The sequence below is a fragment of the Gilbertella persicaria genome, assembly GCF_025201335.1.
Source record: "Gilbertella persicaria strain CBS 190.32 chromosome Unknown B0P05scaffold_62, whole genome shotgun sequence".
NCBI classification, from domain to species: domain Eukaryota; kingdom Fungi; phylum Mucoromycota; class Mucoromycetes; order Mucorales; family Choanephoraceae; genus Gilbertella; species Gilbertella persicaria.
Window position 1 is genome coordinate 98,292 of NW_026252023.1, and position 27,538 is coordinate 125,829.

The 27,538-nt window shown below is 35.3% G+C and overlaps 14 protein-coding genes across 14 annotated transcripts; 8 read left to right on the plus strand and 6 right to left on the minus strand.

The window, feature by feature from the left end:
• Positions 1 to 3: 3 nt before the first annotated feature.
• On the minus strand, positions 4 to 1,683 carry B0P05DRAFT_561826 (uncharacterized protein). The gene is made up of 6 exons (XM_051580520.1): positions 1,248 to 1,683; positions 1,101 to 1,186; positions 989 to 1,054; positions 917 to 935; positions 479 to 866; positions 4 to 431 (listed from the first exon to the last, which is right to left on the minus strand). The coding sequence occupies exons 1-6, from the start codon at positions 1,617 to 1,619 to the stop codon at positions 100 to 102; spliced, it is 1,263 nt and encodes a 420-aa protein (XP_051430193.1). The 5' UTR covers positions 1,620 to 1,683; the 3' UTR covers positions 4 to 99.
• Positions 1,684 to 2,536: 853 nt separating this feature from the next.
• Positions 2,537 to 4,478, plus strand: B0P05DRAFT_581850 (uncharacterized protein; the record flags this gene model as incomplete). The annotated part of the gene is made up of 5 exons (XM_051582141.1): positions 2,537 to 2,648; positions 2,739 to 3,483; positions 3,504 to 3,971; positions 3,995 to 4,177; positions 4,232 to 4,478. The coding sequence occupies 5 exons, from the start codon at positions 2,537 to 2,539 to the stop codon at positions 4,476 to 4,478; spliced, it is 1,755 nt and encodes a 584-aa protein (XP_051430194.1).
• A 1,370-nt stretch (positions 4,479 to 5,848) lies between these two features.
• B0P05DRAFT_561838 (uncharacterized protein) lies at positions 5,849 to 6,918 on the plus strand. Its single transcript, XM_051580521.1, has 3 exons — positions 5,849 to 6,184; positions 6,227 to 6,292; positions 6,341 to 6,918. Exons 1-3 carry the CDS (start codon positions 6,153 to 6,155, stop codon positions 6,540 to 6,542), a joined length of 300 nt encoding a protein of 99 aa, XP_051430195.1. The 5' UTR covers positions 5,849 to 6,152; the 3' UTR covers positions 6,543 to 6,918.
• B0P05DRAFT_435650 (uncharacterized protein) lies at positions 6,602 to 6,796 on the plus strand (the record flags this gene model as incomplete). Its single annotated transcript, XM_051573710.1, has 1 exon — positions 6,602 to 6,796. A coding segment is annotated over one exon (195 nt), but the record flags the coding sequence as incomplete, so codon positions are not given.
• B0P05DRAFT_561843 (glycoside hydrolase superfamily) lies at positions 6,919 to 8,701 on the minus strand. The gene is made up of 3 exons (XM_051580522.1): positions 8,614 to 8,701; positions 7,475 to 8,566; positions 6,919 to 7,428 (listed from the first exon to the last, which is right to left on the minus strand). Exons 1-3 carry the CDS (start codon positions 8,618 to 8,620, stop codon positions 6,932 to 6,934), a joined length of 1,596 nt encoding a protein of 531 aa, XP_051430197.1. The 5' UTR covers positions 8,621 to 8,701; the 3' UTR covers positions 6,919 to 6,931.
• An 88-nt stretch (positions 8,702 to 8,789) lies between these two features.
• On the minus strand, positions 8,790 to 9,691 carry B0P05DRAFT_561844 (GTP-binding protein ypt1). Its single transcript, XM_051580523.1, has 4 exons — positions 9,615 to 9,691; positions 9,449 to 9,569; positions 9,328 to 9,375; positions 8,790 to 9,282 (listed from the first exon to the last, which is right to left on the minus strand). The coding sequence occupies exons 1-4, from the start codon at positions 9,626 to 9,628 to the stop codon at positions 8,854 to 8,856; spliced, it is 612 nt and encodes a 203-aa protein (XP_051430198.1). The 5' UTR covers positions 9,629 to 9,691; the 3' UTR covers positions 8,790 to 8,853.
• Positions 9,692 to 11,429: 1,738 nt separating this feature from the next.
• B0P05DRAFT_308650 (uncharacterized protein) lies at positions 11,430 to 12,190 on the plus strand. The gene is made up of 3 exons (XM_051573498.1): positions 11,430 to 11,593; positions 11,688 to 11,817; positions 11,999 to 12,190. Exons 1-3 carry the CDS (start codon positions 11,464 to 11,466, stop codon positions 12,039 to 12,041), a joined length of 303 nt encoding a protein of 100 aa, XP_051430199.1. The 5' UTR covers positions 11,430 to 11,463; the 3' UTR covers positions 12,042 to 12,190.
• On the plus strand, positions 12,028 to 13,330 carry B0P05DRAFT_591714 (major facilitator superfamily domain-containing protein; the record flags this gene model as incomplete). Its single annotated transcript, XM_051582929.1, has 5 exons — positions 12,028 to 12,216; positions 12,267 to 12,329; positions 12,383 to 12,831; positions 12,880 to 13,040; positions 13,092 to 13,330. 5 exons carry the CDS (start codon positions 12,028 to 12,030, stop codon positions 13,328 to 13,330), a joined length of 1,101 nt encoding a protein of 366 aa, XP_051430200.1.
• Positions 13,331 to 13,573: 243 nt separating this feature from the next.
• On the plus strand, positions 13,574 to 14,927 carry B0P05DRAFT_561852 (uncharacterized protein). The gene is made up of 5 exons (XM_051580524.1): positions 13,574 to 13,701; positions 13,752 to 13,885; positions 13,935 to 14,039; positions 14,091 to 14,677; positions 14,725 to 14,927. Exons 1-5 carry the CDS (start codon positions 13,615 to 13,617, stop codon positions 14,874 to 14,876), a joined length of 1,065 nt encoding a protein of 354 aa, XP_051430201.1. The 5' UTR covers positions 13,574 to 13,614; the 3' UTR covers positions 14,877 to 14,927.
• B0P05DRAFT_561853 (E3 ubiquitin ligase complex SCF subunit sconC) lies at positions 14,869 to 15,687 on the minus strand. Its single transcript, XM_051580525.1, has 5 exons — positions 15,512 to 15,687; positions 15,401 to 15,462; positions 15,219 to 15,353; positions 15,021 to 15,176; positions 14,869 to 14,966 (listed from the first exon to the last, which is right to left on the minus strand). The coding sequence occupies exons 1-5, from the start codon at positions 15,603 to 15,605 to the stop codon at positions 14,946 to 14,948; spliced, it is 468 nt and encodes a 155-aa protein (XP_051430202.1). The 5' UTR covers positions 15,606 to 15,687; the 3' UTR covers positions 14,869 to 14,945.
• A 277-nt stretch (positions 15,688 to 15,964) lies between these two features.
• On the plus strand, positions 15,965 to 18,212 carry B0P05DRAFT_561857 (docking domain of Afi1 for Arf3 in vesicle trafficking-domain-containing protein). Its single transcript, XM_051580526.1, has 6 exons — positions 15,965 to 16,102; positions 16,152 to 16,331; positions 16,383 to 16,443; positions 16,485 to 16,898; positions 16,943 to 17,247; positions 17,291 to 18,212. Exons 1-6 carry the CDS (start codon positions 15,996 to 15,998, stop codon positions 17,997 to 17,999), a joined length of 1,776 nt encoding a protein of 591 aa, XP_051430203.1. The 5' UTR covers positions 15,965 to 15,995; the 3' UTR covers positions 18,000 to 18,212.
• A 40-nt stretch (positions 18,213 to 18,252) lies between these two features.
• B0P05DRAFT_591718 (transcription factor Opi1-domain-containing protein) lies at positions 18,253 to 19,331 on the minus strand (the record flags this gene model as incomplete). The annotated part of the gene is made up of 4 exons (XM_051582930.1): positions 18,253 to 18,854; positions 18,902 to 18,992; positions 19,044 to 19,222; positions 19,265 to 19,331. 4 exons carry the CDS (start codon positions 19,329 to 19,331, stop codon positions 18,253 to 18,255), a joined length of 939 nt encoding a protein of 312 aa, XP_051430204.1.
• A 2,059-nt stretch (positions 19,332 to 21,390) lies between these two features.
• Positions 21,391 to 22,493, plus strand: B0P05DRAFT_561868 (uncharacterized protein). Its single transcript, XM_051580527.1, has one exon. It carries the CDS (start codon positions 21,834 to 21,836, stop codon positions 22,431 to 22,433), a length of 600 nt encoding a protein of 199 aa, XP_051430205.1. The 5' UTR covers positions 21,391 to 21,833; the 3' UTR covers positions 22,434 to 22,493.
• On the minus strand, positions 22,494 to 24,394 carry B0P05DRAFT_561872 (major facilitator superfamily domain-containing protein). The gene is made up of 8 exons (XM_051580528.1): positions 24,110 to 24,394; positions 23,962 to 24,058; positions 23,907 to 23,908; positions 23,630 to 23,847; positions 23,515 to 23,577; positions 23,020 to 23,468; positions 22,816 to 22,976; positions 22,494 to 22,758 (listed from the first exon to the last, which is right to left on the minus strand). Exons 1-8 carry the CDS (start codon positions 24,285 to 24,287, stop codon positions 22,517 to 22,519), a joined length of 1,410 nt encoding a protein of 469 aa, XP_051430206.1. The 5' UTR covers positions 24,288 to 24,394; the 3' UTR covers positions 22,494 to 22,516.
• Positions 24,395 to 27,538: the final 3,144 nt, after the last annotated feature.

Sequence of the window (27,538 nt, forward strand, 5' to 3'; positions counted from 1 at the left end):
AAATAAACAAATCAAACAAAAAAGTATCGATTTATAAACATTTAAGAAAACAAGGAGACAATACAAGGAGATAGTTGGTTTTTTTTTCTTCATTCAATATCAATGGTTTTTTTTCTTACGTCCATAAGCAACATAAACATTACTAAATGCCTTATACTCGCCAGATTCTAATTCCTCTCTAAGACCTTGTGTTCCTTTCTTGTATTCAGCATTGGTCATTTGCATTAAATCAACTAAAAAGGTACCAGCGGATTCCAAAAAAGCATAAAAGTTTTGCCCCCATAAGTTGCCAATATCAAGACCCCATGACCCGATAGGTATTGAAACAAATTTAACAGTAACATCTTCAAGGTCAAGATTATTCAATAACCTTTCAAATTGAAGAGTAATTCTACCATCATTTCCTCGTTTTGATTTAATGGCATCGAGAACTATAAAACGATTAATATATGCAGCATGTATCTAGTCCGATATATACTCTGGTCCCGCCATGATTCACCCTTTGGTCCCAACTGATGTGGATAAAGCTCAGTCTCAATAAGCTGTATATATCCCCCTGGTTTGGTGACTCTCTTTAATTCATTTAGAACAACTGGCCAGTCCTCTATTTTGTATGCCAATATGGTGATACTTTGTTGTACGTATTCGAATGTCTCTGACTCAAATGGTAATGGACCCTCCAGTATGTTGTGTAATGTGAATCGCAGATTGCTTTCTCTCTCTGGTGGAGGTGTAACATGAACATATTCAGAGCGTGTATCGTTCTTTGGTGAAGTTTTAGATGATGGCAGTAAATTACAGACATCCAAGGCATCAAAAGTAGAATTACAAAAATCTTCAGCCATGTCTATGATTGGATGGCCTATCTAAACTATGCATTTTAGAATTCAGCGGTCTATCTCATATCATTTCTTACTCGTAATCCAGGTCCACATCTATATAAACATATGCTTAAGAGGACTTGTATATTATAATTCACATAACTTACCCTACGTTCAATACCCGAATACCCTCGAATAACTTTTGTTTAATAGGAGGCGGCGTAATGTGTCGACTACCATCATTATTAGATACTACATATATACTTTCAGTATATTTACCTTTCAAATGCCCAACGTATAACATAAAATTGAACTCGATGTCTATCAATTTCAATTTGATCATTTGGTAGCGGATAAGGCATGTTCTACAGAATAAATCAGAAAAATCTGGAAAACTAGAAAAAACAAAGTTTGTGTAATAAAAACCTCCATTACTTCTGCATTTTGGAATCTTCTTCCTTTTGTCCAACGAAACAGCTGAGGACTCGATGAAGAATGATCGATAAATATTTGGTTAATTTCATTCAGTTCGTTGTTCTTTCCTTGTGGAATTAAAGTATTGACATTATCATTACTTGACGTCTGGTGTTTTATAATTACGTTTTCCTGTTTCTTTTTATGCTGCTGATTGTCTGGAACATGTTCATCATTACTGGTTGCTCCTGTATGTTTTGATGTATGTTTTCTTTTCAACGGCTGAAGATGTCTTGGTATTTTTCTTCTCTCAATTGATATGAATTCATTGCTATTAGTGAATGTTCTTGTGCTTAATGTTGAGTTTGAGATAGTGTTTCCCATTTCTATTTATCTATTTGTGAATAGACAAAATTTATAGCGTCTATAAATTAACCATAAAGGAAGGAAAGAAAAAGAAAAAAAGAAAAAAAAGTCGACGATTTATGTTATGTAATTGGAAGAGACAGAAGATATAGAAAGAAGACAGTGTAACATGAAATCATGTGTTTTTTGTGCTTAGGTAACGTTCATCAAAGAAACAAAGAAAAAGATTCTAGGAATATAGAGTTTATTGTCTTTTCAAATTGACCATTGTGCTCCTCATTTTCTCTCTTTCATGAGTTCGATTTATACAAGTAATTCCTCAAGTAACTTAACAAAATCCAATTAAACAAAAATTCTTTCAGAACCAATTAAAAACATTGTTCTTTGACCGACTTTTATACAGTTTTTACACTTCAAAATCAGACGATGTTAATTTTTTCTAGACGAATCAAAATTAATCTTTAGAATTTTAGCTTACTTTTTTTGGACAAAACGAAAAAGGAAACTAAAAGTTACTTTCTCCTTTAAATAACGATGCGGGATGATTTTAGCAGATACACGTCAAATCATACTTTTAGTTACTCAGGCTTTTTTATATTTTTCAGGTACTGGACAAAAGCCAGAGTTATTTTCAATTATTATAAAATACGCACAATTAAATAGACATATATCTGTAGGGCCTCAAATAAAGATAATGCATCAGTGATTGAAACTCTGAATAAAAAGATGAAAAGCTGTCAGCTGTACTCTTTCTTCTTTTTTTCCTTATGGAACCTCCTCTAAGGATAACTACAGTTAAAAGTTCTATTACTGGCATTGAGTGGAAAACGAGATACATTCCAAGTCTCAAATCTCTTGTACTTAAAGTACATACTCTCGTAACACATACTTATGCACTTTTGAAGTATATCTTTACGCAAGAACTTGAAAACAACATGGATTTTGCTTTACAGGATCCTCCCAATGTTGATTTCTTCAGAGAAGTCTTTATTTCACTACTTGATAGCTATAAACCGGATAAAGCAAAACGAAAAGAAAAGGCAAGAAGTCACAAGGAACTTATCAACAAGCATCGAGATACCTATTGCCAACTCTCCTCTTATGTTCCAATCAAACTGAAATATGCGCAACAAATAGGAAGCTATGAAGCTACGAAAATCCACACTGCATACATGAATGGCGTCGCTCTTCATTTCGGGAACAGATTGCGTATGTTTTTGAACCTACTGTTAAAGAAGCAGGAAAGAATTGGCGCTTTGAAAAGTGAAATGAAAAAGAAAAATTGCACAGAAAGCGAAATCTCTGCTGCGGTCAAAACCATAGCAAGCCAGTGCACCAAAGTAAAAATGAACATCTCTTTAAGGAACATCACTGAATTGCCAGCGCATCTTTTTAACTCACAAGAAGTCGGCGTCCTTCAACAGTTTTTTGATTGCTACCCTCCTGACACTCACTTCAAGAAGAATTCTATTTATTATGATTGTAAAGCGGACCCATCGAAGCATCTGAAGGCATTTTATTATCTGACGCGATGTTCTGAATCTCTCTACAATAAGTCGTTCAACTGCTTTCCTCTAAGAAGAACATTCATACCTAGTTATATGACTATAGACACATATATTGTAAACACTCAAATTTTAAGAAACTCTGTCATTAGCCACTTAGACAAAGAAGTAATCTGGGGAGCCGTACTGAACATGAGATCCAAAGCTATGAAGCCTCAAGGAGACAATAAACAAATGAAGTTTAGAGGTACTATTTACACAGATGGTATTGCCGTATCCATTTTGAAGCAGACCTATGACAGTAAGAAGAAAGGTTCTGGAGGCGGCATGCGAAATGATAAGAAGATAGAAGAAGACATTGCTTATATAGAAAGTCTGTCGCAAGAAAAACTTCAAGAACTTACAAAAATAATTGTGTTTTGATTGACCCCGGACGGCATGATATGTTGTTCTGTATGCACGAAAGCAGTACCGTTGAAAAGAAAAGAACTTACCGCTATGCGAGAAATCAAAGGGACATTGAAACAAAAACAAGAAAGTTCATGAAACTTTGTGAAAGACTGAAACCAGAGGCCGTAAGCAATGCAGAAGCAATTCTTTCACGTTTGAAGTCATCCACAGTCATAAAAGTTCAATACGTAGAATATATAAGACATAAAGCTGCCGTGACTCAAGTTCTTCAGGAATACTACTCGAATGAAGACTTACCTTTAGAAGAACGTAATACTAATATGTTACCATTTCGAAAGCTAAAACTGTCAAGCTACATTAATCGACAGCAATCTGACAAATGTCTTTGTAAGAATATCAGAAAAATTTTTGGCAACGATGCTGTTATTGTTATTGGTAACTGGTCTGCAGGAATGTCAAGTTCCATGAACCGATTAGAGGAGTTGGCATGAGAAGAATGCTTCAAAAAGAAGGTTTTCTGGTGCATCTGATTGATGAATTCAAAACATCTAGTATATGCCCGGTATGTAAAGGTGATGTAGAAACTTTCAAAGAAGTTGTAAATCCAAGGCCCTTTAGAAGGGAAAAATATCCAACCGTAAAACGTCATGGTCTTTTAAGGTATGCAACTTTTAATTATGCTTAGTTTATTGATAACATTTGTATGTCATCTAGGTGTAAAAATGGACAATGCTTGAAAGAAGGTCGTCGTCTTTGGAACAGAGACTTACTCGCCACCCTCAACTTTTGTGAGATTCTCTTTAGTTTACGTGACCACGGTGCAAGACCGATTTATTTTCAAAGACCAGCCAAGCAAACACAAAAAAAAACCAAAAAAGACAAAGATCTCCTTCTATTGAAAATGACAGTAGAAAAAGACAATAATGAATCCGAAGTAGTTATCGCTGCTTTCAATCCATGATACAGGGTGAGTTCATTATTTTAATTTTATTTTTCACTTCATCTGAAAACTAATTTCCATTTTGTCTAATTTCCTTTTTCGTTTTGTCCAAAAAAGGTAAGCTAAAAATCTAAAAATTAATTTTGATTCGTCTAGAAGAAACTAACATCATTTGAATTTAAAGTGAAAATACTGTAATTAGTTTACGAAAAAGAAATACATTCAATACCGCGCTTTTTGCGTGTATACACTTTTTTTTGTTTGCTCTAATGTAACAGCTGTCAATTAAATAAATTTCTGTAAACATTTAGCATGCATATTCATCACATCAACTAACTACGTAGTCTTCAGTAAAGAAAGAACTTCACGGTGCATCGAGTATAAATTTAGACATGTCCGTTCATCGAAGGCGTTAAATTCAATTTGGGGGTTTCCAAAAAAAGGGTCATCCTCTTGAGACAAAGTCACATCGATTTGTCATCAAGCATCGTATTCAAAAGTCTTATTTAGATTATGCACTCAACTAAAAACCATACAAAGAAAAAAGCCTGGTGTGACCCAAGATGTTAACGAAAAATATCTCAATAATTCTCTTCTGATCTTAGATGTAAAAATCTTAATTTAGATACTAAAGATTAGTCCTACTCTTCCTGGCCCTTCTGTTAGCACCTACACAATTCAGATATATTTTCATTTCTCCCTAGAATTACTGCTGCTGTCTTTACACTCCATTGTCGTCCTAATCGATCGTTCGACATGTATCATAAACTTGATACATTGCCAATCTCTAAAACATACGGCTACCATTCTGTTATTCACTTCCTACAGCCCAAGTTCCGCACTTGGTTTGATCTTTTGATTGAGTGTGTTACTACGTGTTCTTTCAATACAATAGCAACAGGCAAATACAAGGTCAAAACTTCTTGTAGACGCCTCTGTCTTGATGCCGATGGATCTCGTTTAAAAGAATCCTAGGTGCCACTCAAGGCATTTTGACTCTTACTTGAGTGGATCGTCTTTACAAATATAGGTCAAACAGCTCCAACAATGTCTTCTTCGAAAAAAGCTTTTGGCAGCTCTGCTTAACTACCATCTAGAGGAGCATATTATAACAATACTCATACCCGCTCAATGTGGTTCAATCTTTGTGTCACTAATGTTTATACACTTCTGCTTATAATCTCTGTGTCAATACAGAGGACATTTTCGTTGTTTTATAAAGTTCATCTTTTGGGACGATCATATTCAAGAATTTCTCTGGCTTAATACCACAATAGACACATTAACTCAAATCTACATGTCGCCCAGCTTCAGCCTTGTTCATGTAAAAAAAAAAGACTGTCCGTTTCCAGTGACATGGCTGCTCAAAACTGCCCTCTCTAAAATATGATGAGTAGGGAAATTTTTGGTCTTTGTAACACAAAATGATATTATAAAGTGTAATAGAGCTCCTCTTTTTTTTTTTGCATTTCTCTCTCTCTTTTTTTTTTCAGAATAAATATATGTCTGTTTCTGACTTTTGCAGCGAGATTTCTTCTTCAAACATAGTCCGAAGTAAACCTATATTCTCTTTGATCAACAGTATCTAAGCATCTTCTAGATATTATTCAAGACTTATTCTCGTATAATACAATCAAACGAAAACGTGTACTTGAATACTATTTCTTTCATGACGCCACACTGAGTTCACCTGTGATGAGTACAGAAGGTGTAAATAACATTCAATAGTTTGTATATTTTATTACATAGTTTAGAAACTCATAGTTTAGTGTCTGTACCATATGGCAAACTCTGAATCGAAAAGAACCAACAATTACTAATATTGTGTTTGATGGGTAGGAAAATAAAAAAAGACTTTGCTGACTATTGACCCAGTTCATTAGAAAGACAGCTGTTGTCCACTTGATCCATAATTTATCACCTACTATTTTACCCAGCTTTGTTCAATTACAGATACCTGCAATTACAACCTTGAGTTTTCGAGAAACCGAGTGTGATAGTGGACTCTTGAAAATTTACAAACAACAGGACAGTTGGACATTAGAAGGTAAAAATAACAAAAAGGCCAAGCTAATATGCATATAGGCTTATTACAGTCTGTGCCTTTGGTTTCATATTGGTACAACAATGTATTACGTGTTGTTATGGGTAAACTTCTGACAACAGCAGGTGATATCGTGGATTCATCTATTAGTTATGCACAAAAAATGTCGATTCAAGGAAGAGAAATTCAGCATTATGGCCATGAGCTGGCTATTGAAAACATGGAAAAATTAGAGGAATATCGATCAGGTTTAGAGACGCATTATCTGGAAGGGTTAAAAAACTGGAAGCAAGATTCTTATTTGCCATCAAACATAGACGATGCATTGTCGCCTATTAAAGAAACAAATCAAGGTGGATTATCTTTAGTTGAAGGAGAAATTGTTTTATTAGAAGAAGAGGATGTTGATCCACAACAATAAAAAGTTTTATTATTCTTCTTCTGGAGAAGATTTAGATGTCTTGCATGAATACTCTCGAACATTCACATCTTTGGGAGCAAATCCTTGTTCCCAAGCAAGCAGGTAGTCCCAATGAGGATTGATGTGATCTTCTGTTTTGTAAGTCCAATAGAACCAACCAGCACTAGTCTCGTAAGCGTCCATCTGTTTCTCCATAAACTTGAGTAAGAAGAGCTTGTATTCATCCGTAAATTTATGCCAGTCATCTGCTCCTTGACATGTACAATCTGGACATACAGGTTGTGGTGGATCTCCCAGAGTACCATCATAACGCGCACCCATGCCAATACCATTCAAATATTTAGCGCAATCATTTGTAGCCACTGAGAATTCACCTACTAATGTGGGAGATATATTCTTGGAGGCATTTTCAAGATCGTTTTTCCATGCAGTACATGGGAACTCAACTTGTTGACTTCTAGGCATAGAGACAAGACCATTGTTGAAGATCAGGTACAGGTGAGTTTCTATTAAATGTAATTAACAGAAGCATCATGAATGAGTTGTGCTTACCCAAAATAGCCTTTTCTCTTTGAGGACCAAAGAAGCCTTCCCAATACTTTAAAGGATAAAAACCATCATGATAGGTTAAATAGGGGCCATTTCCTGGTCCAAGCATCTTGCGGATAGCTTCATAACTTGTCTCATACCATTTTCTAACCTTTTTTTCTGGAATTTTAATCATGGCAGGCTCATTCAATACGCCAAAAACAGGCACAACATTCGACCATTCTGGCTTAGTAAAAAACTGAATCATTTCATTCACAACTTTGATTGTTTTGTCTGCATTTTCTTCACCATGAGTACCGTTTAGGAAACCAACAGGGCCTGATTTGCCAGAATGGTTCCAGCCATTTTGTGATCCAGGCGCTGTATGAAGTTCCACCATTACACGAAGACCATATTTACGTGCCCATTGAATACCCTTAAGAAGGTACTGCCATGATACATACGGAACAAAAGGTTCACCTTCCATTACTTTAATAGCCCAATGACCTGTAGGAATACGGACGTGGTTGAAACCCATTTCAGCAATCTTTTTGAAATCAGCTTCAGTAATAAATGTGTCATAGTGGTGTGTCAACTGACGCTTCGCTTCTTCAGGACCTAGTGCCTCACAGAGCTCCCATTCATCAATGAGTGTAGTTTCATTCAACTTTTGTTCAAATATCTTGGGCGTAATAAAGGGCTCTAGAACCAGCCAGCCACCTAAATTGATGCCTCGTACAGGGTCCTGAGTGTAACGAAACTGTTGGTTGAGTGGTGGTGTGAAATTATTGGGCCTTGCAGAATCATCAAAAGGGTCTCGATAATCAGACGAAGTAGGCGTAATCATGCGAGGTGTTTCTTTATTCTGTTCCTTTGTTACAATACCACAGACAACAATAGGTACAATGATGATGGCTAGTAACACTAATGTGGCCAGTGTAACAAGAAGAGCCACACGAGTCTTGTTTTGCTTAAATCTTTGCCAGGCGGTCAGTGGTTTCTCTTGATCTGGATCTTTGGCTGGTTGTTGTTGTACATTAGTTTCACGTGATGAAACAGAACTCCAGGAAGGTGCTTCTGGTCGATTCCTGTAATAATTCGCCTCTGAATTTATATCTGTTTAGCGTTTGTTAGATTCTATTTTATGTGATTATATTCTTTACTTTGCATGACTTTAAACACTCAAGGCGGAATAAAGAAAAGAAAAACAAAATAAAAATGTGGAGAGGCGGAAAAATAGGATTGAAATATGAGTGATTTATAGCCGATTATTTGTTGTCTTTGTGAATATTATCTGATTATTTGTATTCATCTAAAAACAAGAATTTCTTCTCTTTTTGTCTGTGCACTGCTCCTTTTATTAGGGCGTTTTCTTAATTATAAAATGCCCTTATTTTATTTAATTAACAACATCCACCAGATTGCTTGGGTTCAAGTGAAGCACCTTGACCAACCTTAACAGTTGCCTTGGCTTGCGATTGTTGCATAGTGGAGCCCATTCTATCCTTGATTTGTTTAGCCATTGTCAAGAAGGCTTGTTCCACATTTGTAGCATCCTTGGCAGAAGTTTCTAAAAGAGGTATTTTGAGAGATTCAGCAAATTCTGTTGCTTGTTCTGTATTGACCACTTTCTTATCAACCAAATCACTCTTATTTCCTACTAACAACTTGTTGACGCCCTCTGCAGCATATCGGTCGATTTCTTGCAACCATTGCTTCACGTTATTGAAACTGTCTTCGTCAGTGACATCATAAACCACAATGATACCGTGTGCACCTCTATAATAGGATGAGGTAATTGTACGGAAACGTTCTTGACCAGCTGTATCCCACTATCATATATGAATTAGTTAGAGTGTATAGATAGCTTAACTTACAATTTGAAGCTTGACAGTCTTGCCTTCTAGTTCGATAGTTCTAATTTTCTAGTGTGGGCTTAGCATTTCTTATCTTTCACTCCTTTTTTTTTTTTCTAGAGAGAAACAAAAGACAACTTACAAAATCAACACCGATAGTTGAGATATAACTCTCTGTATAGGTATCGTCAGCGAAACGAAGCAAAAGACAGGATTTGCCTACGCCAGAGTCACCAATAAGTAAGAGTTTAAATAAGTAGTCGCTATTTGTAGTTTAGTATTGTAGTCAACAAGACAGTCTCACTTACTATTCAGGACTCATTTTTAAAGATATTTTTTTTTTTAAGAAAAAGAAAGAAAAGAAGAAAAAGAGAGAAGAGAGGGGGAGAGCACATGAGGGGAATACTGCTTTACCATCCTAAATTCTTTCAAGTCACGACTACATATTACTGACCAATCATGAGCATGCATGACATTCTTTGTGTAACAAAATGTTTATTGAAACCCACTCGTTATCAGATGTCTCTTTTCTTTTCAAATGAATGTTTTTATGTTTGCTTTGATGTAGGGCTATGGACACAAAGATCTTTTGGTCATGCTAAGTTATTGAGAAAAATAATGCAAACAGTTCTTGTAGCCTATACTCCTTTGTCCCATGGGTTTGAATGATTATCTGTCTTGTCAAAAAAAAAAAAAGATGAAATCTCTTCCACTTTTATTGCTGACATCAAAAAGAATTGATTTCGATCTGTAGTGCCTCTTCTTTCCAAATCCTATAAGCCTGAAATATGGCCAGCAATGCTAAACCCTCTTTTCTTTTTTAAATTCTTGAACCAACCTTACCTTGGCTCTACAAACAAAGCTCAATACATGTTTATCCAATAAATAATGTTATATTTTTTATAATTGTTCATCAAGATGAAAAGAAATGTGATAGTCTTTAAAAAAAAGAAGTTTGAGTCAAAGGAAAATCATGTTCTCTTAGCATTCATTTGTCATATCACAAAGAAAGACCTTTAGCTCTTTGTGTACATGTATTTGAAAGATTTCTATCCTTTTTTCACCTCAGACATGTGAATCCTCCTAAAGACATTGTTTTCAAATCTCAGAATATTATATAATAGACCTCGTAAATCTTTTGTTTCTCCATATTCTAGCCTTCCCAATTTCAGATTCATACATAGCAATGCAGAGTCCATGATAAAGGTGACATTTAAAAGGGCAGATGTGCTTAGTACCTTTAGCTGAATTATCTTGATATTTTTGAGCAACCGTTCAGTCGCTATTAAAATGGTGACACTCTCGATTTGAAGATCAAATTCTTGAGTTGCATTTTTTTTTATTATGCTCAATCATTTATAGAGGAGTAGAGTTATTAGCTTTACAAAATTAAAAGCCTGAAAATTTATTTGTACCTGGTCTATTTTTTTTTTGTCACCATTAATTCGCCATATGCAAAATTGTTTGCTAAACCATGTTTTTCAACAATGATATCGTTGGCATCTGTGCCTTCATCTATAAAGCTGGCCTCTAGGCCGAGACCAGGGCAAACTAACATTCTATTTGTAATCTCTATAAACTAAAGAATTTTGGGTTGTCTCGTTATGTAAGTATTGGTTATTAAGTAACTGGTCAAGATGCTGTCAGGAACTGAATCGAAAAAGTAAGATCAAGCAAATGAACGATACAAAGACATTTTGGTTAGGGCGAGTCGACACTTTTTTATGCAAAGCATGAGTTCTGCAAAAATCATTTACGAAAACGCACTTGATTGTTTTGACAAAGCTGAGCGCATAAAGAAGCCATTTGTTGTCAATATTGCTGTAAAACTGCCATTTTCCCCAACATGAGTCATTTATTTATATCTTCTTTATACAGGTATTCCTTTATCATGTATAGGAAATAAGCTTTTTGTAACCGAAAAAATAGCCATCTGAAAACAGAATATGCAATGCTATGCAGATTCGATTTAAATCAAATCATTCAAAAACATCAAATCAGATATTATGTTGTGTTGCGTAGTACAAGATTTGATTACCAGTGAAAAATTCTTAGTGCATCTTAGCGTGGTAAAAAATAAAAAAAGTCATTTAAAAAGATTATTTTTTTTATTCGATTTCTTTCTTTTTTTTTTTTTGTTTTTGTTATCAAAAGCCAATGTCGGTCGATGCAATTAAACAAAACCCTGAGTGTGCTATTATATCTTCTATAGCATCATCTGCTTCTATTACACCTACCATCTTATCAGATGAAAAAAGTGCCAAAAACAAAAGTGATCTTGAAAACCGTAAGTATGCTTCATCCACAAAACGCAGTGGTTTTCTAAAAAAGACAAATGACATCTGACCTGTTTACCCTTTTATTTTTCTTATACTTCTTAGATGATAATCTCGAGACCGGAATTAACAAGCCCGAACAAGAACACGAAGAAAAAGAGGGTGGTTACGGTTGGCTTGTGATTTTCGGGACATTCATGGTTCAGGTCACTAGTTTTGGCACTGCTTCATGCTGGTAATTAACTGTTGAGAATGATACATGAGCATTTCTCTTTACTAGTTGAATACATTTCATGATGTGATACTAACCTTAGCTTTCCTTTTTTTTTTTTTTTATTATTTTTATTATCGTCAAAAAGGGGTAAGTCATGCTGATCTATGGATTCACGATCACGAATTGATAATCTTCTGCGTAGGTATTTTCCAAGATTACTTAGATGTCAACATGTTTCAAGATAAAGTAACTGATTCGCAATTCAAATTGAGTTTTGTTGGTACATTATTGGAAATTTTTGTCAACTTGATGGGGCCCTTGGCACAGATCATTGCTTCACGCTTTGGTAGCAAAACTGTATTAATTCTGGGCACCATTCTAGCTACCTTGGGCCTTGAATTAGCAAGTCTTGGAACAGAGGTATGTTGATGTCTTTTGTTGACTATTACTGTTACTGAAACTCGACTCAGATCTGGCATTTTTATTTAACGCAAGGTATCATGTTTGGTTCTGGTGCTTCTCTCCTTTACGTCGTATGTATATACATAAGATCGGCAAGCATTTTTGACTAACACGCATATGATAGACTGCTATGGGGATAGCCCCATTATGGTTTAATAAAAGCAGAGGTTTTGCTCTGGGTCTTGCTTCAGGTGGTTCAGGCTTAGGAGGCCTTGTTTTACCCTTTGTTATTTCACCTATTAATGAAGCACTGGGTGTTGCGTGGAGCTTCCGTATCTTGGGTTTTATCTGTCTTGTTTGCGACGTTTTGGCATGTATCTTCATCAAAGAAAAAGATCCAGCAATGAGAAAGAAAAGGAGTCAGTCCTTGAGCAATATCTTTGATCTTTCCGTCTTTAAAGACACCAATTTCTTGCTGTTTGCTTGCGGTTCTGTGATTTCTCTTATGGGTTATTTTATCCCTTACTTCTTCTTGCCTGCTTATGCTACTTATTTGGGCTTATCCGCTTCACAAAGCTCAACCCTGATTGCTATTATGTCTGCTGCTAACTTTGTAGGACGAATATTAGTAGGGTAAAGTATGATCTTGTACAAATATGTTGTTGTTGACATGTGTTTTAGGTTTATTGGTGATCGTATTGGTAGACTTAATGCAGACATTATCTTTACCTTTTGTTGTGCCCTTAGTAATTTACTTGTATGGACATTTGCTTTCAATTATAGTGTTTTGATCGGTTATTCTGTCTTGTTTGGACTCTTTTGCGGATCTTATTTTGCCATGAGTAAGGATTTTTTTTTCTAAGAAAAAGGAGAGAAACTGATCTTTCCTATAGTGACACCTATTGCAGCATCCATTTTGACTCCTGAACAGTATCGTACTGGTGTATCTACACTTTTGTTATTTAATGTCATTGCTGTCTTTGGTATTACCATTGCTAGTGCCATTGAGACAAATGCCAATGCTGAACCTTATTTTTCATACAAGATGTTTACAGGTGTGGTCTATCTTATGGGTGGGATAATTTTAGTGGCACTCAAGATCAAATTCAAGGGACTTTTTGCTAAATTTTAGAAGCATATATAGACTATTTCTTGAAGTAAAATGCTATTTACACTACGCCAAAGTAATTGCTTTTTGTTAATAGACTTTGTTCCGTTCAATCACTGCGCTTTATACAATAATAAAAGACATGGAATATATCAAGAATGCTGTTACACAAAAACTTCAAGTGCATATGTGACTGTAAGGCCGTGACAGTTTTTTTTTCTTTTTTAGACGAAAAAGGGTTTGCTTATTCAGACAAGCATAGTTTTTTTTTCTTTCCTTTTTTTTTTCTTCCTATACTTTATAGCCATATGTCGACAGAAAAAGACAACAAGAAACAGCCTCCTGTCATTCTTTGCATTGGTATGGCAGGTTCTGGAAAGACCACTTTTATGCAGGTAAATATTATCCATTTAAAATAACATTTTCCTCAAAGTTTGTTACATAGAGAATCAATGCACACCTTCATGAAAAGAAGACACCACCTTATGTATTAAATCTCGATCCTGCTGTCTCTTCTCTTCCTTTCACAGCCAATATTGATATTCGAGATACAGTCAATTATAAAGAAGTCATGAAACAGTAATATGTTGATTAACATCATCCATGGTATTCATTCTATTCTCTATAGATATAATCTTGGTCCTAATGGTGGTATTTTGACCAGTCTCAACTTGTTTACCACCAAATTCGATCAAGTACTTAACCTTGTTGCCAAACGTGCTCAAAGTGTCAGGTAACATAAAGCAGTTATATGGAGACATAGTCGAATAACACAGACTATTAGTAACATCCTTGTCGACACACCTGGACAAATCGAAATTTTTACATGGTCAGCATCTGGTGCTATTATCACAGACACGTTGGCTGCTTCTTATCCTACTATGATTGCTTATATCATTGACACACCACGTACTACTTCACCTGCCACTTTCATGAGCAATATGCTTTATGCCTGTAGTATTTTGTACAAGACCAAGTTACCCTTTATCTTGGTCTTCAACAAGACAGATGTTGTGTCTCATGAATTTGCTGTTGAATGGATGACAGATTTCGAGAAATTTCAATTGGCTTTAAGTCAAGACACTACTTATATGAGCAGTTTGATGTCTTCGATGAGTTTAGTGCTGGATGAATTTTACAATCATCTTAAAGTGGTGGGTGTGTCTGCTGTGACAGGAGCTGGTGTGGATGATTTTTTTGCAGCTGTGAATGAAGCAGCAGAAGAATACGAGACTGAATACAAGCCTGAAATCGAGCGTATGATTCGTGAAAAGATGGCTAAAGAAGAAAAGAATCGTGAACAACAATTAGAAAAATTGATGAAAGACATGAAAGTCTCAAAGGGTTCTGAAGTCTCTTTAGAAAAAGAAGGTATATATGCAAAATTAAAATGAATGAACTAATCATGCATTTTCAAGATACATGGGAAGAGGAAGAGGAAGAAGAAGACTACGATAGTGATGAAAATCCTTTGCCCAGTGCATCTAAATATCCTCCTTCTAAAGCACAAAGAGAAGAGGATGCCAAGTTTAAGTCTTGGTTAGACAAAGCAAAAGAAAGTAGCATGTAATAAATAAATAAATAAAAAAGACCTTCATTTTCTTTCTTTCTTTCTTTTTTTTTTATTGTTTATAAACATTTAACGATCTTCAGCCCATTCCTAGAAAAAAAAAAAGTATTCAGCAAAAGCAAAGAAAAAAAAAGTAGAACTTACGTTTTCCTTCTTGATTTGAGCTTCTTCTTCAGGTGTGAAATCATTCGTGATGTTGAAGGTTCTTCTGATTTCTTCAGCACTCTTTCCTTTGATCATATTGGCAACAGTCTTACATCCAACATCAAGAAGAGGCTTAATATCAAGGTAATTGGCAGCCTACTTGTATTAGGGGATGTAGACATAGAAATAGATACTTACCAAGATAATATCAAACAAGGTTTCTTGGTCAACTTCCATGTACTTTTGATCCCATTCATCAATATCAGTATTGCGTCTTTCTTGGTCGTCTTGAGTAGCAGGATCATCACGGTGGTGAGTACACCACTCAATAACCTAGTTCATCCATAAGTTCATGTGATTTAACACAAACCATGACTTACTTTGTTCAACACCTTAGAGGTAACATTAGGAAGAGGAATAGGAGCATCAGAGTCACCAATATCTATTGCGATATGCGCGTCAAAAAAAAAAATTATCTAATAATACTTTACCTTCCAACATGTTCTTAATCAAGACAGAGCGTTCAGCAACGTCTTTGTCAACCTTGAACTCTTCATTGTCTGAACTTAAAAGGTGTACACTCATAATAGTAAAAGAATATATATATATATAGATAGATAGAAAGGAAAAGAGAAAAGAAGAGTATTTTTTTTTTATTTGCTTTTTGTACGCGGCTATACAAAACAAGTGACGTATCTTTTTTTTTTTTTTTTTTTTTTTATAAAAGCGCCTCTTTTTTTAAATAAGGTATTTTATCAAGTTAAACGTATCTTTTCTCTCTTTTTCTGTTTCTATTTCTGTTTATTAACAGTTTTAAGATAAAAGACATTTCTCTGTCTAGAGTATATTTATTTATTCATTCTTTTTTTTTTTTGTTGATTTTTGAATTCGATATATTAAAAAGGAAAATGCAATAAAAAGCATGGTTGCACCAGAATTTAACCTTTTTTTTTCTCTTTTTCCTTTATTTTATACATGACCCATAGTGAACACGTTCAGTATATCTTGTTAGCAGAGTTTGATATTGACAAGGGGGCTAATCTCAAGTACCAGTATCCTACAGAAACAGGCACTGATGAGCAGTAAATAACAAACCTTCTAGTTGAAATAAGCCTATTTATTGTTTAATAGTGTTCTGTCTGAACTCATGTTGCCTGATGGTGCTCATCTAAGAGCAGAAGACTGGACTATTTTTTGTCTTAACCAATTGACGCCTGATCCAAATCAACAAGAAAATCTAGACTCAGACAGTAAACCATTATTGTATGTCTTGAATTTAGTCAGAACAAAGCATGATGCTACTGCCAGAAGGTAAAAAAAAGTCAGACACCTCTAAGGATGCATGTAATAACAAGCCTGTAGAGGTGCCCGTGTCAAAGCCATGGCTATCTGTACTCGACATCAATATCTTCATATTTACAAGGTAAGTGCACTGCATTAATTGCCCTGTTTGACATTGTATAGCCAGTTTTATTATTGGCTATGGAGAAATACTTTGAAAATCCTTCCATTGAGATCCTAGAATCATTGTATGAAGCAGTAAACTCCATGGACTTGTCAAGAATGCCCAAATTTACATGGCATGAAAGACAGATATTAAGAGCATCTGATAATAAGACCATATTTGAAGAAATGTTTATTGATGAAGAACCCACTAGTGCAACAAGCGAAACAGATGATATGAGCATGATGGAAGAAATAGATGTCACACATCGCTTGAGAAGAGGAACTTATATTGATCTGGCTTCAGGGCATGTACGTGAAAAGATCCCTGTGTTTAGTAAAGACAGGCATTTCTTTGAGACCAAAATTGAATATGATGGTATAAAGCTGCCTATCAAAATCCCATTGACGGTGAATCCTGAAGAAGTAGGCGATGTAAGTGGGTGCTGTCAAAGTAGCCAATTGCTCATCAAACATAGTTCTCTGTGATCAAATTGATCAATACCTTTACTCCCAGTGCAAGCTATCCTGGATCAGCTAATCCACATCACCCTCATCTAGACAGTAGTGGACCATACACACACCCCATCATGCTATTGTTAAATGCACTCTTGACACAAAAGAGAATTGTGTTTTTGGGCTATGGTCATCCTTCAGGGGAAGTAGCTAATTATGTACTCGCAGCCTGTGCTTTAGGATCAGGTTGTGGTACTGTTCTAAAAGGATTTACTGAACGTGCTTTTCCTTATACTAATCTTACGAGTGTGGATGATTTGCTGAAATGGTAACTAGAAGAACATACCAATTTACATAGTGACATTCTATAGCCCTGGGTTTATTGCAGGTGTCACTAATCCCACGTATGAAGAACACACAAGTTGGTGGGATGTACTCTGTAATATCAGTACAGGTAAAATCACAGTCAGTCATCATATTGAGTCCAATCATGTCATTGCCACACCTACTCGCAAACAGTCTGTTTCAGAAGAGACATCCTTAGGAGTAGAACAAGCACAGTCACCCCCTTTTCATCAACAACAGTTCCCAGCAGAAGAAAAAAGAGACAGCGATGTTGAATTTATGAATGAAGTCATGACAGCTATTCAATCCCATTATGGTGAGACTTCAATTCGAGCTAAATTTCAAGACTATGTGCTTCGGTTTGTCAGGCTGGCCGCTCTTTATGAAGAGCAAGTCTATGGGCACACGAATATTGGCCGGCACTCAAATGGTGTTATCTTGGGCTGTGGTCCTGTATTTGCAGATGAGGCATCGAAACAAAGAGAACTCAAGGCCAATGCAAATCGTATTGAAGGTTGGAGGCAGTCTATTTCTTACAGATATTATGAAAGAGATATCAATCATTGGTTACAGAATGCTTGTATTAAAAACTTGGATGTGTACAGACAGATATCAAAACTCAAGAAACTAAAGCATATACCAGATCAAGAAGTAGCCGCTATTTATGAAGCCTTTTTAAACAATATTGTGACACATCGACAGATGATTGAAGTAAGTTTGACCTTGTTTGTATGAGTCGCTCATTCATTAGTTTCTTTCTTATTTGCCTCAAAATCAAGGTGGTCTGTCTCCTTTAGGGGCAGGTTTATTCCATTCAAACCCACATATCAGAAGACAAGCGATTGATCTGTTTCGAAGGCTCGAAAGAAGCCCTGTTGGTATAAAATTTATTCATGATTTATCAAGATTTCAGCGTATTGCTTATGAAAGACAAGCAGCTGCTTTTGTAGAGCAGCCACAATAATCTTTATTTAATAAACATGATAGACTAGTTATCCATACTTGAAGGGGACACTACTTTAAGTCGTTTTAACCAAAGTTCAGCACGGTCAATCGTGTCTGAAAACACAGTTGAGACAGACTTGAGCATATCAATCGATTCACCACCAAAATCTAATAATCGTATGGATGTTTCATGCAAAGGATGTTCTTCTTTAGGCTTCTGGTTCAAAACAGCCCAACGACTAGGGAGCTCTAGGATAAAGGAACGTACACTAATCTTGGCTTGCTCAGGTAATCCAGAACCCGCATATTTACTGACAACTTCGACTACTTTGCGTAAAGTATCTACAATTTCTTTCTTGACAGAAGAAACCTGGTCATGATGAACTCGATTAGACGAACCAGTCGCTAATGAGACCAAGAATTGACGCAAGATATTCATCTGTTGATCAATATGTCCTATGGCGTATTGAAGCCAACTTAGACAGTATTTCAAGCATTTCATGGATTCTTCTGAAATCACTGCAGCTGTGGTGCCTGCAGCAGATCCTGCATGAAATACGATCTGTTGCCAGCGACTCTTGGCTGGACGGTGTAATTTATATGGACGATGAGGCGAAGTGGATCGTGATGTCGGTCTTGATTTTCCTAATATTCTATTTTTGGTATTTGTATTGGGGATATGTTCAACTTACGGTCTTTAGGACGATGATTTATTTCTTGATGATGGTCATAAAGAGAGGCACGGGCAAGCGCTGTGGTAGCTGCTACTGTATCTTCGTCTTCCTGTACAAAAAAGAAAAACAAATGAGTCATGCTTCCATCTAGTTTTCTTACCTCTTGTTTTAATTTACGATCATAGCCTAGTTTATCGTATATAGGACCTGCATAAGATTCAATCATTTCTGCACCGTATTTGACAACTGAACTCGAATTCTCATATGCTTTTAATGCTGAGTGAACAAGTGGCAAACGACGAATAAAGTGTTCTTGTTGCTGAATAGGTGGTAGTTGGACTATGACTATCAATACATAAAGAATACTATAAATATCCTTACTATTTTCATTTGAGTCTTCACTATTACACAGCTGTGTAATAGACATGGCTGAAGATGGTTGTGTCATATGATAAATAAAACAAAGAAACAAAAAAAAAAAAAAGAAAGAGAGAGAAAAAATAAAGGGGAGAAAAAAAAAAGGATGGGGAGAAAATACCTTATTTCACATGTCAATACAGTATCTGAACCTTCAGACTCACCTCAGACTCAAATAGGGAAAGAAGCTAAATCTGTGAACGAATTAGCAGTCCTAATTCATTCGCAAAGATACTCTTTTTTTGTTAGTTTTCGCAGACACTTCAAGTTTATCCTCAATCGATCTTCTAGTGTAAGTAAGAATGAGGCCAGATAGAAAAAAAAAGTGTTGCACTGATTAAGAAGGTTGAAAACCGGCAAGGTTCCACCAAAAAACTAATTGAGAGAAGCCAGCGATACCAATTGCCAAAACAGAGTGAGCGTCTCGGGATATAGGTGCCCTTCATTTTTTCATTAAGATATGCAGAGGGTTCCTACACAACAGAGCTCCCTTTTATCTCACAATCGAAGAATTTTATACTAGGTTTTGTTTATTATCATACTTGCTATATATAATGAGCTCCTGGATCCATTAATAAAACAAAAAATAACTCAAATGTATCTTGCTTTATTTAAAGCCTTTAATCCAATGATAAGAATATATTTTGCCAAAAAAATGGTGAGTTGAATTTGTATTTATTCTTTTTTAAAACAAAAGATAATTACTTCTATACAAAAAAAAAGCTTTTATCGTGTTAGTGCTGTCGAGGAGGGTGAGAAGAAAGACCAAAATCAATCAAATATACATATAGATTTCAATGGATATAGTAGTCAAAGTAGAGATTCCAACAAATAGCTAAAAGGCTTGTAGAAACAAGAAATGAACGTTTTAAATAGAATGCATAAATGTACATTAACGATTAGGTCCTTTTTTCTAAGAGAATATGCTGTTAATTTATGGAAAAGGTTTCGTATATCTTTGCCACAGAAAAGTATGTAATTGTACTAGAATTGTGAATATAGGGAAGTCCGTATCATATTTAATGTACACTCTAAAGGCTACCTTTAACATATCATGTATGATAAAATTAAAACGAATTTCTTCAATGCTTTGGTATTTTCGTAAGCAAACGTTTGCCCTTTTTGATAGAACGTATTATCTGATAAGTCATCAAGTAGTACATAAAGTATTGGCAAAAAAGTACTTTAATAATAGAGAAGACAGCAATGTTTTCTTCTTTTTCTTGAACAATATGAAGGTGTTGTAAGACCTATTTGTATACGCACAAATGCTCCAAATAACTACAAAGCATGTTTAAAATTTGATCGAAATGGCTTTTTGACCAAAGGGTATTACTTATAAAAATCCTAGATTCGACAAAACTTGATCTTCTCTTGGACACTAAAAAACGAAAAATAAACCTATCAACAAGTTAAAGTACTCAAAATGTGTGCCAAAAGCTCTAGTTCTTGGCGAATGCGTTTGCTTGCTGACCATACTACAGAAATAATGAGATATGAGCAAAAAAGCTTATACATATTTTTGTACATTTACTCAATATTTTAGCAGCAAATTTGTTGTGTTCTTTACATCAATAGACTCACAAAGCCAAATAATGACGTCTTTGTATAGTTCTAAGAAAAAGTTCGGTTTTTTTTAAAGGTTTTTATTTTTTGCTCCACATAGACTATGACTAAAGCCCATAAAAAGGATAAAAGGCAGCAATAAAGCAACATAATTGAGTGGATAAAGCCATCATACAAGTGGATTACACGTATAGCTTTTATTACACAAAGAAAACAATAAAAAAGAGGAGCATACTCAACATAAATGTATTGTGGATTTGATCATGGCTAGAAGGTGCAATGAATACAACAGAAATATGTGTCTACGTTCCACTCTTTTTCGAAAGGAAATACAATACCTTTGACTTGAGACAGAATTGGGCAAATTCAGTTAAATAATCTTGTCTGTATTCAAATCCTTGCCGTACCAGTAAAGAGGACTCTGGAGAAAGTTCAAACAACCCTTCTTTTGTGTACAAGAGGCCCCAGAGATATAAGAGAAATCCTTCGAATTCTCGAAAGTTAGCATTATTTATTTGTACAATAAAGTTGATTCTAGAATCTAAAATTAATACACACAATCCTTTTTTAAGTCAGTTAGTTCACAAATGACGAGCGACATGTCAAAAAAAAAACAAGACAAGTAAAATAAATACAGTACTTTATTATGCGTATTAGATAGTCAATAGACAGACAAAAAGCAAATTCAGTTTTGATGTCACGCATGTGCTTTTTTAAATTTATTTTTAATTCAACCTCTTGTACTTTTATAAGTCTGCTTCCCATATTTTAAAGTATAGCTTGGCGTATTTCTTCCCGCTTATACTAATGTAAATTTCAATAGTTGGCGCTTCATCTTCGCAGTGAAGTGCAAGTCTAGCCTTGTCAACATCTAACCTTTGACTTTATCTCGGAGAGAAATCGTTGTTCGGTATTTGAATCTATAAAAGCACACCCGACATTTGATCCTGGAAATCTTGTATTCATCATGTCAACCTTGCATGTCATCAAAAGAAACTTTACCAACACAAGATCATGCTCAGTCAACAAGTATCACTTTGACACATTCAAGTTTGTTGAACGTTTAGAAAAAGAAAAGTTTACTCGCCAACAAAGTGAAGCCATCATGGTCTCTTTACGCAAAGTGATGAATGACAGTTTGACTGAACTGACAAAACCCATGGTGACTAAATCAGAACAGGAAAAAGCTGTTTATATGTACAAGGTTGACTTTGCTCAACTTCAGTCAGAAATGCAGTTTATTGAGAAGAACGATTTTACGCTGCTCAAAACAGAAAACGAACGCTTACAAGCTCAAGTAGAACGTCTAAAACAGCGCCTAAGAGAAGAAGTAACAAGAACACAAGCCAACGTTAGACTCGAACTCAATTTAGAAAAAGGAAGAGTGAAAGATGAAGCAAGTGCTCAAGAGATTAAAATGAAAGAAACAGATACACATATAGAAAGTGAAATTGCTGGTCTACGAACACAGATGGAAGCCATTAAATTCCAAATATTACAATACATGGTTGGTACAATGACTGGTGCTGGTGCTTTGTTCTTGGCCTATTTACGTATGTTTCGTTAAGTTTTATATTTCTTCTTTTCATTTGCTTTTGTATACCTACACTTGTATCTTTATCATGGATCAAATAATAAAAAAAGTTTATTTTAAAACTTAGCAAAAAGGCCTTTAATTCTAATCTTTAGGGCAACTAAAATAATACCACCTACAAGATAAACTACGCCTGTAAACATTTTGTAAGAGAAATAGGGTTCTGTGTTCTTTAAGCTTGCTTCTACTGCACCAGCAATAGTAATACCCAAAACAGAGACTGTGTTTGATAACAACAATGTAGACACGCCCGTTCGATATTGCTCTGGACTCAAGATTGCTGCTGTAATGGTTGTCACTAAAAAAAAAGCATTCATGTATGAGAAGATGCCACTAATAAACAAACGATACTTACTCATAGCAAAATAAGAAGCACAGAATAGGCCAAAAAGAGCAGAATAAGCCATCAAAGAACCATAACTATAAGCAAATGTCCATATAAGAAAGTTGGTCAGTGAACAGCAGAACGTAAAGATAATGTTTGCGTTCAGTCTACCAATACGGTCGCCGATATACCTATATGACTATGTTAACAAAAAGGTAAAAAATAAAAAATTACCCAACGAGGATGCGACCAATAAAACTACAGGCCGACATTACCGCGATAAGCGCTGAACTTTGTGAAGCAGATAGTCCAAGATAAGTAGCATATGCAGGTAAGAAAAAGAATGGGATAAAGTAGCCCATGATGGAAATAACAGATCCACATGTCCAGAGTAAGAAATTAATGTCTTTCAAGATGGAGAAGTCAAAGATATGTTTTAGAGAGCGTTCACCAGCTTGTTTCTTAACAGATACTTTATCTTTGACAAAGACACATGCAATCACATCGCATACAAGGCAAATAAATCCCATAATACGAAACGTCCATGCAATACCTAATGACTCATTTAATGGAGTAATGACAAACGGTAAGATAACACCACCGATGCCTGTGCCCCCTGAAGCAATGCCAGTAGCAATTCCTCTACGCTTATTGAACCATAAAGGCGTTGTTCCCATACCAGTCTATCAAATCATTAGATACATATTTCGGATCAAACAAACTACTTGCCACAAACAATAGCGATGCACCACATCCAAACATAACACCAACTGTGAGATAGAAATGCCATAGCTATATAATATATTGAGGATAAGCAATAGACGTATGCCCTTTTTTTTTTTACCTCTGTTCCTAAACTGGCTAATTCAAGGCCTAGTGTTGCTAAAATAGTGCCTATAATCAACACTGTTTTGGTACCGAATTGAGATGAAATGATTTGTGCTAATGGACCACATAAAGTGGTACATACTTCTAAAAGAGTGCCAACAAAACTCAACTTGAATTGCGAATTGGTGGTCTTATTTTGAAACATGTTTACATCTAGGTAATCTTGTAAAATACCTGTTGCATTGATTTATCAGAAAAAAAAGGGTCTTCATTTAAACAAGTACAACACTTACCCCTTGATAGAAACATAAGTAAAAAATAACAAAGATTTGAATGACTTTTACTTACCAGCATGCAGAGGTACCAAAACTTGTGAATTGAGTCATAAATGTACCTAAAACAACAAACCAACCATAACCACCATCCGGCAAATCCTCAGTTTCATCTAGATAAAAAATGTCAACAAGTTTTTCTTTCTCAGGAATATAATACTTACCAACTCCTTCGAGATCGTTTTTAAATTCATACTCTTGATTGCTCTTCTCTTTTGATAAAACGGTAGACGCTACAGAGGGTGCTTGTTTTCTTGTGACAGAAGAGGCTATACTAACACATTCAGATATTTCGTGGGAGCTTTCTTGGGCGGCAATTGCACTTGGATCAGGATTTAACATGTCTATTCGGAATCAATTAACTATTTTATTGAATCAAAAAAGAAACGAAAAGAAAACGGAAAGAATAGGTAGGTATTGTATCTTTAAAATTTTTCTGGTGTAACACTTGATCTGAAACTTTTGCCACGCTTGGATGTGAAGATTTGACATGTTATTGATGAGCTCGACCAGTAGATTCATCTAGACTAAAACGCAAAAAAATTTACCCAACATTTCCAATAACATAAAATAAGATAAAAATCGAGATTTAAATACAGATTAAGCTTTTCTTTTTTTCCCCCTGTCAAATGACACTGCATGCTAAAAAACCTGTATGTCGTAAACAGAGTGAAATATTTCTGTAAGCACTAACGCTCAGGTTTTACAAGCGTTACATGCGGTGACACCATGGTTAATCTAAATGGAAGCATTTGATAAAGGATCATTGTTGCATTTATTGCAATTTTTTTATGTCATATCCACTGATCGTAACTGCAATCGAATATGTTAAAATTTCAGTTTTCTTAATTAGTTTGCCATAAGTGTTGATTTCCTAGTATTGGTTGCCCTAAAATATTGCTGTATTATTGTCAAGCATGCATGAGCAGAGAAGAATTAGATGTGACTTTTCTTTATTCTTTTAAACTAATAGTTTAGCTTGACCTTAAAGCTTGATTTAGCTATGTTGATTTAGTATTTGCTTTGAAACTTCAGTTCTTGATTTTTCTCCTTCTTTTGTAACACTTGTCGTACTTAGCGTTGTTGATAAAGTGGGACAGCCTGTTAATAAAAAGAGATCGATTTTGCGTGAGTGTATCAATGTTGGGGGGAAATGGCGAATTGAAGACTATTTGGCAAAAACAAACAAACAAGCAAAATAGGACAAAAACGAAAATAAAATGGTTTGCATTACAACAGGAATATTATATTGTTATCATGATTTAGATAACCCAAAATATTCAATCATATTTTATACAGAGCCTAAGTATGAAATCAAGGCAAATTCACTTTTTACACGCAATTTATCAGGCTTTTATTTTGTTGGACTTGTCAATTGTCTATCACTTTCAACATCCAGACACTTTTTCATCAGTTTTATTTATCTGGTTATTTACAGCTTTATACTTGTTAGAAAGCTTGCTTTATTTCTTTTGCACTTCTTTTTGATTTGTAAATGTAAAAAAGACAGGGAGTGTGCAAAGTGTATTTGATCAACTTCAACTAATAATTTATGCATGAAAAAACACTGTTTTATTCGAAAAATTAAAAGAGACTTTACGATAAATCTGATTGGAAAGTAATGCAAAAATCATCTGTCTGTGCACCTTTCAACAAGGCAAAACAACACTTACTACAACATTGATTGGCTAAGCCACTAATGCCCGAATTAAACACCCTTTTCTATGTTCTTTTTTAAGGTATACCGCATATTGATTGAACTCTTGAATGTCAATCAAAAGTCACAGTGCCAAAAGCTGAATTTGTAGTTGATGTTTAATCAAGGAATACGTCCCCCATACAAATTCTGAGAAAAACGTCCTGCCTGCTTGTGATGATATAACAGCCATCTTTCCATTTTTTAACCATTTTTATCATGTTGAACGGCATATTTATTTCCTTTAGTTTAATTCTTCAAGAATTGAAGAGATTTCGTCTTGATCGTCTTCATAATCAGCTTGACCTCCATCTACGTCACCGCCACTGTCACCATCATCATATGATGAGGCTGAGTGAGGCAATAAACCAGAGGGAACAGAAGAAGTGGAAGCAGAAGGAGCAAAAAAAAAGAAGCGGAGAGAGAGGAAGCAGAGGAAGCAGAGGAAGGGAAAGAAGGATTGTCAGTGGTGATATCGCAGTGGCGTAAAGCTAACTTCGTAAGTGCTGTAATTTTTAAATATCTTTTTTCTTCATTTTACAACAAATTTGAGTTTTCAAAACACTGGGGCTGTCTGCTTTACCTTCAAGAGTTCCAGTTCTTCCCTTGTTCTGCAAAGTTTTAGCCATTGTAACAATGACGTTAAGGGTATTGAAGGAATGGAGTATTTTCCTGACTTTTTGAGCGCTTCTTTTAAACCTTCAATTGGTTTTCCTATTTTTTCTTTTAGTAATGCAACTTTCCAACTTACTTTGAGTAAAATTGTTTTTCAATAAGAAGCTTGTTCAATGCCTCAATTACTCTTTCAGCCGTAGCTGAAAGGCTCTTGATTGAAATGACAAGTCTTGCTGCAAGGTTTTGATCTAATGCGATGCAAAGTTTTTAGCAAGTTTTTTTTTTTTTTTTTTTTTTTTTTTTTTTTTTTTTTTTTTTTTGTAACTAGCTTTGTTCATCAATAAAGGTACCAATCATGCCACTTTTGTGCAAGCGGGCTTGCTGGATCTTGATTGCAAAAGCATAGCTGTTGATCAAGCCTTTCAGAATCTCCTTGACTCCTTCTTCGATCATTTCGTTGAAAGCTTCAGTTTCAAAAAGGTCTTGTTTTGATGAGATCGGCCGTTTCCATTGGTTTAGAGTTATTGCCTTATAAGAGAGACAGTAATCTTTAAGTTGTTTCATTTTTTTTGAATTATTTTGTCTTTTTTTTAGTTGACCATCATCTTCGTTCACTCTAAGAATTTTGTTAGCTTCGATACACAACAAAATTACTCTATTCTTATACTTACGTTTGCTGAAGACGAAGATGTTAACCTTTTAGTGATAGATATTTATAATGTTCTTTTTCTTCAGTTTTTTGTTGTTGTATATTGGCGCGAAGATACGCATTCAAAAACCTATCGGTTGTGCTCATGGCAAGATACTGACAGTCATTTTCCCATTCACTTTGCATGAAGCTTTCGTCTACATGCTGTGCATTCGCTCAGATAAGCCGTGGCGAGCACAAGGCATAAAGAAAACTCCGCTCTCATCATAGCGGCCAGAGTAACCTCTGTCGATGTTACTTCCAGCCTTGAAGTTGTTATCCAGATAACACTATTAGTGTAATCAGTCCTAAAATTTATCGTCAGTAATTAGGGCATTACACTTCTATATTCCATAAAAGCATTCGAAAACTGGGTTGTTTCTTCTTTGCTGCTCCAAAGAGAAGCTTGGTGTCTGATGGGAGCAAAAATGCCGTAGCTGACTTCATTTTCGCAATGAATGGAAACATCTTTTCTTCTTCTGAATTGGAAGTTTCCATCCATTGTTACCATTTTTCTTGGTGCATTCTATTTTTTTTTTAAGAAACTCTACATTTGACATGTCTTTTAGAAAATTATCTCACAAGTAACACACT

Bases quoted from the DNA above. Each gene is read 5' to 3' on its own strand.
- B0P05DRAFT_561826 (XM_051580520.1), bottom strand. From the start codon at position 1,619: ATGGGAAACACTATCTCAAACTCAACATTAAGCACAAGAACATTCACT. The intron at 1,187-1,247 runs GTTTTTATTACA...TTTATTCTGTAG, and splicing joins AAAATGCAGAAGTAATGGAG to AACATGCCTTATCCGCTACC. The intron at 1,055-1,100 runs GTAAATATACTG...TAATGATGGTAG, and splicing joins ATACGTTGGGCATTTGAAAG to TCGACACATTACGCCGCCTC.
- B0P05DRAFT_561838 (XM_051580521.1), top strand. From the start codon at position 6,153: ATGAGTACAGAAGGTGTAAATAACATTCAATA. The intron at 6,185-6,226 runs GTTTGTATATTT...CTCATAGTTTAG, and splicing joins GGTGTAAATAACATTCAATA to TGTCTGTACCATATGGCAAA. The intron at 6,293-6,340 runs GTAGGAAAATAA...CCAGTTCATTAG, and splicing joins ACTAATATTGTGTTTGATGG to AAAGACAGCTGTTGTCCACT.
- B0P05DRAFT_561843 (XM_051580522.1), bottom strand. The intron at 7,429-7,474 runs GTAAGCACAACT...TACATTTAATAG, and splicing joins AAGAGAAAAGGCTATTTTGG to AAACTCACCTGTACCTGATC.
- B0P05DRAFT_561844 (XM_051580523.1), bottom strand. The intron at 9,376-9,448 runs GTAAGTTGTCTT...AGCCCACACTAG, and splicing joins CAACTATCGGTGTTGATTTT to AAAATTAGAACTATCGAACT. The intron at 9,283-9,327 runs GTAAGTTAAGCT...CATATATGATAG, and splicing joins AGACTGTCAAGCTTCAAATT to TGGGATACAGCTGGTCAAGA.
- B0P05DRAFT_308650 (XM_051573498.1), top strand. From the start codon at position 11,464: ATGTCGGTCGATGCAATTAAACAAAACCCTGAGTGTGCTATTATATCT. The intron at 11,594-11,687 runs GTAAGTATGCTT...TATACTTCTTAG, and splicing joins CAAAAGTGATCTTGAAAACC to ATGATAATCTCGAGACCGGA. The intron at 11,818-11,998 runs GTAATTAACTGT...TCTTCTGCGTAG, and splicing joins TTTGGCACTGCTTCATGCTG to GTATTTTCCAAGATTACTTA.
- B0P05DRAFT_561852 (XM_051580524.1), top strand. From the start codon at position 13,615: ATGTCGACAGAAAAAGACAACAAGAAACAGCCTCCTGTCATTCTTTGC. The intron at 14,040-14,090 runs GTAACATAAAGC...ACAGACTATTAG, and splicing joins AAACGTGCTCAAAGTGTCAG to TAACATCCTTGTCGACACAC. The intron at 14,678-14,724 runs GTATATATGCAA...TGCATTTTCAAG, and splicing joins AGTCTCTTTAGAAAAAGAAG to ATACATGGGAAGAGGAAGAG.
- B0P05DRAFT_561853 (XM_051580525.1), bottom strand. From the start codon at position 15,605: ATGAGTGTACACCTTTTAAGTTCAGACAATGAAGAGTTCAAGGTTGAC. The intron at 15,177-15,218 runs GTAAGTATCTAT...TAATACAAGTAG, and splicing joins CCTTGTTTGATATTATCTTG to GCTGCCAATTACCTTGATAT. The intron at 14,967-15,020 runs GTAAGTTCTACT...TTTTTTTTCTAG, and splicing joins CTCAAATCAAGAAGGAAAAC to GAATGGGCTGAAGATCGTTA.
- B0P05DRAFT_561857 (XM_051580526.1), top strand. From the start codon at position 15,996: ATGACCCATAGTGAACACGTTCAGTATATCTTGTTAGCAGAGTTTGAT. The intron at 16,444-16,484 runs GTAAGTGCACTG...GACATTGTATAG, and splicing joins AATATCTTCATATTTACAAG to CCAGTTTTATTATTGGCTAT. The intron at 17,248-17,290 runs GTAACTAGAAGA...GACATTCTATAG, and splicing joins GTGGATGATTTGCTGAAATG to CCCTGGGTTTATTGCAGGTG.
- B0P05DRAFT_561868 (XM_051580527.1), top strand. From the start codon at position 21,834: ATGTCAACCTTGCATGTCATCAAAAGAAACTTTACCAACACAAGATCA.
- B0P05DRAFT_561872 (XM_051580528.1), bottom strand. From the start codon at position 24,287: ATGTTAAATCCTGATCCAAGTGCAATTGCCGCCCAAGAAAGCTCCCAC. The intron at 23,469-23,514 runs GCAAGTAGTTTG...ATGATTTGATAG, and splicing joins GTGCATCGCTATTGTTTGTG to ACTGGTATGGGAACAACGCC. The intron at 22,977-23,019 runs GTAATTTTTTAT...ATAGTCATATAG, and splicing joins ATTGGTCGCATCCTCGTTGG to GTATATCGGCGACCGTATTG.